The sequence below is a fragment of the Microtus ochrogaster genome, chromosome 2 (assembly GCF_000317375.1).
Source record: "Microtus ochrogaster isolate Prairie Vole_2 chromosome 2, MicOch1.0, whole genome shotgun sequence".
In the NCBI taxonomy this organism is placed as follows: domain Eukaryota; kingdom Metazoa; phylum Chordata; class Mammalia; order Rodentia; family Cricetidae; genus Microtus; species Microtus ochrogaster.
In genome coordinates, this window is record NC_022010.1 from 85,592,261 (window position 1) to 85,598,751 (window position 6,491).

The window sequence follows — 6,491 nt, forward strand, 5'->3', positions numbered from 1 at the left end:
GTCGTCTGTGTATACTTCTCCCACATCAACCAAGTAACTATTACTACAGTGGGAAATGCCAGCCACTAATTCAAATCTAAAGGTGTCAGGATATGCAGCTAGAGGCACAGTCCCAAGACGGTGTGGCACCTCGCCCCTTCAGCTGCACCTTGATGCAAATCTGAAGCCTCAGGTTGTTTCAGTTGTACCTGTGATCAACCAGCTGCAAACTCAGGTTCCACTACCTCCTCCATGGGCTCGACTTATAAAGTCATCCACAAGGTGGGAAAGCGTGGGATCACGGCTAAGCAAGTTATAGTTCTTTGTAAACATTTTCCAAGCATAGTGTTTACTTAATCGGGGGAGGGGGAGGGAAATGGGAGGCGGTGGCGGGGAGGAGGCAGAAATCCTCAATAAATAAATAAATTAAGAAAAAAAAAGTGTATTTTCACTTGTGGAGCTAGGAATATCGAGGCTCACCTAACTCAAAATCGGCCACACACGACAGACATTCAAACGCTCCCGGGCCACGGGAGGGGAGGGAGGAGCGAGTTCACCTGCAAGCCCCGCGGTAGGACGGGAGCGCGCTTGCGCTCTCCGCCCCACGCAGCCGCCAGCGCATGAGCTGCACTTTAAGTAACGCTTCCGGAGGGGTCGGTGCTGGTGACTTTAAAGGTTCGTTTCTAACCAACCCTCGAGTGGAAGGTGAATGGTCACGAGGCCTCTTTTAAGCGCGATCGGTGGAACGCTACTCCCAGACAGCCCGGAACCATAAGTCGGGATGCCTAGCGTTTCCTCGCGGACTTTCTGAGAAAGCACTTCCGCCCCCCACCGGAGGGGGCGGGGACTGGAATATCCGATACGGTTCCGGCGAGAGCGACTGGAAAGGCACTTCCGGTGTCTGTTGCCAAGGCGCCGGCCGGCCCACGGGCCGAGAGGGCGACATTGGTGGCGTCGCCCTCTGCCCCGTTCCCCGGGCGAGATGTCGGGGCTCAGCCACCTGGAGACGGAGGGCTGCCGGAACCTGCTCGGCCTGCTGGACAATGACGAGATCATGGCCCTGTGCGACACCGTCACCAACCGCCTGGTGCAGCCTGTGGACCGCCAAGGTAGGCGCGCCGGCGAGCGGCAGCCTCCGGCCGAGGGGACGGGCGGGCCGGAGTCGCTGCGGGGCCGCCCGGGGCCCGAACTCGCGGGGACGCCGCTCCGGCCGCGGCTGTGCGCCGCTCTGCAGCTTCCGGACAGTGTCGGTGACACGAGTGTTGTTCCTTCAGTTCCGCAAAGGAACAACAACGGGGACCCGCAGACGAGTCCGCCGTTTTTCCGGAGTTCCAGAAAGCCCCAGAGTGGGATTTAGTTTTAAGTTTCTATCATCCGGGGAATGAGCGGTTGCTGCTCTGGCTGTTTTCTTTCCACCGAAAAGGAAGAACATAAACACCTCTTGTGGGTCTCTTAGGGACATAACCTGTTGCAGCCAACAAAAGGCCGGTGGCTTTAATCCGTATTTGTCATGGAATGCTCAGTCTCTTCGTCCTGCACTTTTTAAAAAAGGACAAACAAAAACACTCGAATGTAGTGGTACCCTGAGCTGGGTGGAAAAAGAGGATAGCATTAGGGAAGTTTGAACTTGGGGCTTCAAAGATGTTGTGTGTTCCGTGGAATAAGGTCTTTGGAAGGTATATGTGCATTTTTTAAAATTGATTTTTTTTTTGGTTTTTTTCGAGACAGGGTTTCTTGCTGTTTTGTACCTGTCGTGTGTCTGAAAGATAGATTTTAGCCTGTGTTTTCAGCACAACTTTTTAAATTTAAAAACAACTTCCAGATTCTGCCACTTACCAACTTTGATTATGTGTAAAATCAGGAGTTTCACAATATTCCTTGACATCTCAAATATTGTCACTTTAATCACTTTCTCAAGGTTCATAGATTTTAGGTGTTTGGGGTCAAATATTTGTATTAAAACAACTCTTATTTTTTTATTTTGGTTGGGGGAGCCCAGACTGTCCTGGACTTGGCTTTGTAGACCAGCCTAGCCCAGAATTCTAAGAACTGCCTGCCTCTGTCTCCCCTAGTGCTGGGACTAAAGTCTTTGCCACCATTACCACCACCAGTAAGATAAAGTAGGTTTAAAGTGTGAACGATTTGTAAAGGAAACAAATGGATAAGTCACGTCTCTCTTTTCAAAGCCATAGCTGTCTTATGCAATAGCAGGTATCACAAAACCTTAAATATTTTTTAGTAGAGTTTTTGCTGATGTTGGGTAAATTTACAAATGCCTTGTGATTGTCTGTTAATTACTGTTATTTTTTCCTAGATGCTATTCATGCAATATTAGTATATAGCCAAAATGTAGAAGAACTTCTGAGGCGCAAAAAAGTCCACCGAGAAGTCATATTTAGGTATTTGGCAACACAAGGAGTGATTGTACCTCCAACTACTGAAAAACACAATCTTATTCAGTATGCAAAAGGTTACTGGGAAAAACAGTCACCAAAACTGAAGGAGACAGCAGAACCAGTTACAAAGACAGAGGATATCCAGCTCTTTCAACAGGTAGAGTAGATTTGTACTTCTGCTCGGAATCCCTGTCTGTCTGAAACTGTGCAAATAATCCTAGAACTGAGGAGAGTGGCTTAGTGTGTGTTATCTGTTCTTTAAGACCTCTGAGGCCACTTAGACGCCAGATCCTTCTCAGATGGGTGTGCATGGAATCTATTGGATTGGGTGTGGGGGGCGCGGGAGTATAGTCCTCTTCCCACAGATGAGAGCTAGTGTATGTTTAGAAACATAAGAATCATTTCATTTTAGTTCTACTTCTCGTGGTTTTGTACTTTAAAAGAAAGCTAATCGTCAATTTCCTTTGCCATTTTGTAATACTGCCTTTGGTAGTCATGTCAAAATTTTATTTAGGAAGCGTCAAAAAATGATTTCCACTTTTCTTCAGTTGATCCTGGCTGCTCTAGTTTGTGTGTGCGTTAGATACTGATTGCTTAATGTTGATAGATTGAACTCTGGGTAGTTACTATACTTTCATAGTACTACTTAGGAAATGATGTTTTAAGGTCTCGTTTGCTTAATATACAGAAAGGAGAAAAAAATGCTCATAGCAATGTTATCAAGCTTATTGCGATGACTTGGAAAATGTACTTAAATATCATATTCTTTGTTAAATATATTAAATAGCAGGTACTCCATTAGTATAGAATAAGATATATCTTATTCTCTGTGAGTACTATGTTCTGGCATACAGAGATGTATGAAGTTGTTTACATAGCATGTTTTTATAGTAATATTCACTTTTAATTAAAAAAATAATAGTATAAATTCCAGTCATAGAAAATTACCCATTCAATTACCTTTAGAATTATCTCTTTAAAGAACGTAGAGGGGAATTTTTTTTTAAAAAGAAAACATTGTGACAATGTCTTATTTTCATAATCACCTTTATTGACGTTTAGTTTAGTCAATAAAGGATCCATTTGAAGCAATTTGTTTTAAATTTTGAGAGATGTGTATAGTCAAGCGAAAATTATACACAAACCATTATCATTGACTGTTCATGCTGACATTGATATTTTAAAGGGTTTTGTTCATTTTTGATTTTTTAAAACTTTCTAAGACCAAATCATGGAAACTGCATATGACATTCCTATCTTACTGTGTTATAATTGGTTTTGAGGAGACAGGATATGAACTAGGAGTACTGTCACATGCAGGAGGGAGACTTGATTGCAAGCTCCAGGTCATTGTTGGACAGAGTAAGACCCTTTCTTAGAGGAAGGGAAAACACAAAAGATCTTGGGTATCTGTGAGGTTTGATTCCCAACATATGAGAGATAAGGAAATGAGAGGGGGTGGGGAGGGGAAAAGAGAGGGAGGGAATGAGAATGAATGAATGAATGAATGAATGAATGAGAGCATGCTGGGACTGGTCTTGGATTCCTGTGTTCAAGCCATCCTTCTGCCTCAGCTTCCTGAGTAGCTGGTATGGCAGCCGAGTGCCACTGAACCCAGCTGTGGCCTTGTTAAATTTTACTGAGCTAAAATTTAAATTTAAAATATTTTCTTCCTTTTTGAAAGAAATTTTTCTGTGTATGATATGGTTCAGTTCCCTTTGCTCTAACTGGTATGTTGGCGTTTAGCTAGGAAATGGGTTTGTACTTGACTGTGAAGGTCAACCTTCCCTCGCCTGTGCTTGTTTCACCAGCCCCTCTGCCCTAACCAGGACGCTCGCACTGGTTAGGTTTGTGGAGACTTGCCTGTCAGAGGTACTTACACTTCACTTTGTGTTTGTCTTAACCAGCAGGCAAAAGAAGACAAAAAAACTGAAAAGATTGATTTTCGTCGCTTAGGAGAAGAATTCTGTCTCTGGTTCTTTGAACTTCTTAATTCTCAGAATCCTTTCATGGGGCCACCTCAGGACGGATGGGGCCCGCAGCACTTCTGGCATGATGTCAAGCTTAGGTTTTATTATAGTACCTCAGAACAAAACATGATAGACTACCATGGAGCAGAAATCGTGAGCCTTCGTTTACTGTCTTTAGTGAAAGAGGAATTTCTTTTTCTAAGTCCCAACCTCGATTCTCAAGGACTAAAATGTGCTTCTTCTCCTCATGGATTAGTTATGGTTGGAGTCGCAGGGACTGTCCACAGAGGAAATACTTGTTTGGGCATATTTGAACAAATTTTTGGACTTATCCGTAGCCCTTTTATGGAAAATACTTGGAAAATCAAATTTATCAACCTGAGAATTATTGGAGGAGGTTCCCTTGCTCCCGGAGCATCACTGAAACCAGCTGTTACATTTGAACAGAGTGACCTGGAGGCCTTTTATAATGTAGTCACCTTGTGTAATAGCACTGAAGGAAGACCTAATGTCAACCAGACACTGGATAGTGGAACTGGAGACCAGGTTTTAGGTAGTGGAGATGAGGCGTTGTTGAACAAAAGGGAACTGAATTTGCCTAACCCTCTGAAGCATTGAGCACTGTGCATCAGCTGGAAGTCGCTGCAGAATCCCTTCCCAGCACAACGCTGATCGTCTCTAAGTGATTGCCGACGTGAGGATTGACGTATTTTAGCTGAAATATCTTTCTGGATTCCAGGCTAATGTGGATATTTGCTATTTCTACCCGAGTTACAGCAAATGTTGTGAGAACTTATTGCAGTCCATCAAATAAATCCTACTTGAGATGTGGATAACTGTGTGTCTTAGAAACCATAGGTGGTATTTGAATTTATTTAGTGAAAGCTTACAATCTCTGAACCTCCAAGTGGCAGCAATTAGTAGTAGTCATGCTTATTGGATATCTTACAAATGGGTCTTACTAAAGTGCTTCTGAAAAATAAAAACAAACCAAAAAGTAACATTTTAGAGATGCTTAGTATAGTGTTACTAATTATATAAAATATGAATAATATACTTGTGCAAAGAGTCCAATAATTTATCCTGGGAAGAAAAGCTTATACTTCTTTTGAAGTGTCTCTTTCAAATTATCTGTTCTAGTCCAAGCAAATTATCTCAAAATCTACTTTGCTCAACTATTTTGGGCAGCAGATGTTGTTTTCAACACAGACCTTATTACTACTTAGGCTTCAGCCAACAGTTTTATAGAACATTGACTATGATACCCTAAAGATGGAAACTGTGCTTTGAACATTGAAAGGTGTGCACCATTCCTAGGAATCAAGTTACTGTTCTTCCCTACTGATTGTGGCAGAGGTGATTCTCCTCAAAATAGAAACAGAGCCCCTTTAGAACTTACTTACATGGCTGTGGAAATATGCATACATGTAGCCTAAAAAAAGGTTTTCACCTCTGTGTTACTAGATTTGAGATCCAAAGTTGATTTGCCAGGTTAGAGTTTAAATTTCTCATCACCTGGTAACTATTTGCTGATCCTGGATTTGGTTAAAATTTTTAGTTTTTAAATTACTATTTGGAAAAATATCTGGAAAATGTTATGGTTTATTATACTTGTTAATTTTTATATTGAACTCCGATAATTTAGGGTGATTGGTTATGAATATTGGAAGAGGTAAGCATTCATTCACACCTCCCCTTTTGTTTTAGTGGCATGTCTCTATGAAGAGTACAAATCAGTGTGTTCTAACATAAGTTAATAAAGATGGGAAATCCTTTTTGTCTGTATTAGAATAGTAAACTGGTTCCAGCCCACAGTTCTTAAGGAGAGCTTTAGGCAGTTTAACACCACAAAGCTGCTTTTCCTTTATGTATATTGTCAGCATATTATAAAGAAACAGCAGCCTACAGAACGGTTACTGTGTGTTCACAAGGTAAGGCAACTAGGTCACTCTGCTACTCCTCGGGTTTGAAAACATAGTTTGATTTTATATTCATTTAGGTTCTAAGGATCAAGTTAAATATCTTGAGAAAAGCATGAGATAAAAAATTATCCTTGTTCTATTTGTGTCAGTACTGTGGAAATTTTACTTATCTTCACTATTGAACCTTTGAATGTATAAAAACACTAAGAAAGGCTCAGATTTCT

At 41.8% G+C, this 6,491-nt stretch overlaps 1 protein-coding gene across 2 annotated transcripts; it reads left to right on the forward strand.

Moving 5' to 3' along the window:
* Positions 1-746: 746 nt before the first annotated feature.
* Positions 747-6,125, forward strand: C2H3orf38 (chromosome 2 C3orf38 homolog). 2 transcript variants are annotated; one of them, XM_026789001.1, is made up of 3 exons: positions 747-1,088; positions 2,294-2,532; positions 4,286-6,125. In XM_026789001.1, exons 1-3 carry the CDS (start codon positions 962-964, stop codon positions 4,961-4,963), a joined length of 1,044 nt encoding a protein of 347 aa, XP_026644802.1. In that variant the 5' UTR covers positions 747-961; the 3' UTR covers positions 4,964-6,125. The 2 variants fall into 2 exon arrangements, with proteins under 2 accessions (XP_026644802.1, XP_005345301.1); XM_005345244.2 differs by having other exon boundaries at positions 753-1,088; positions 4,283-6,125.
* Positions 6,126-6,491: the final 366 nt, after the last annotated feature.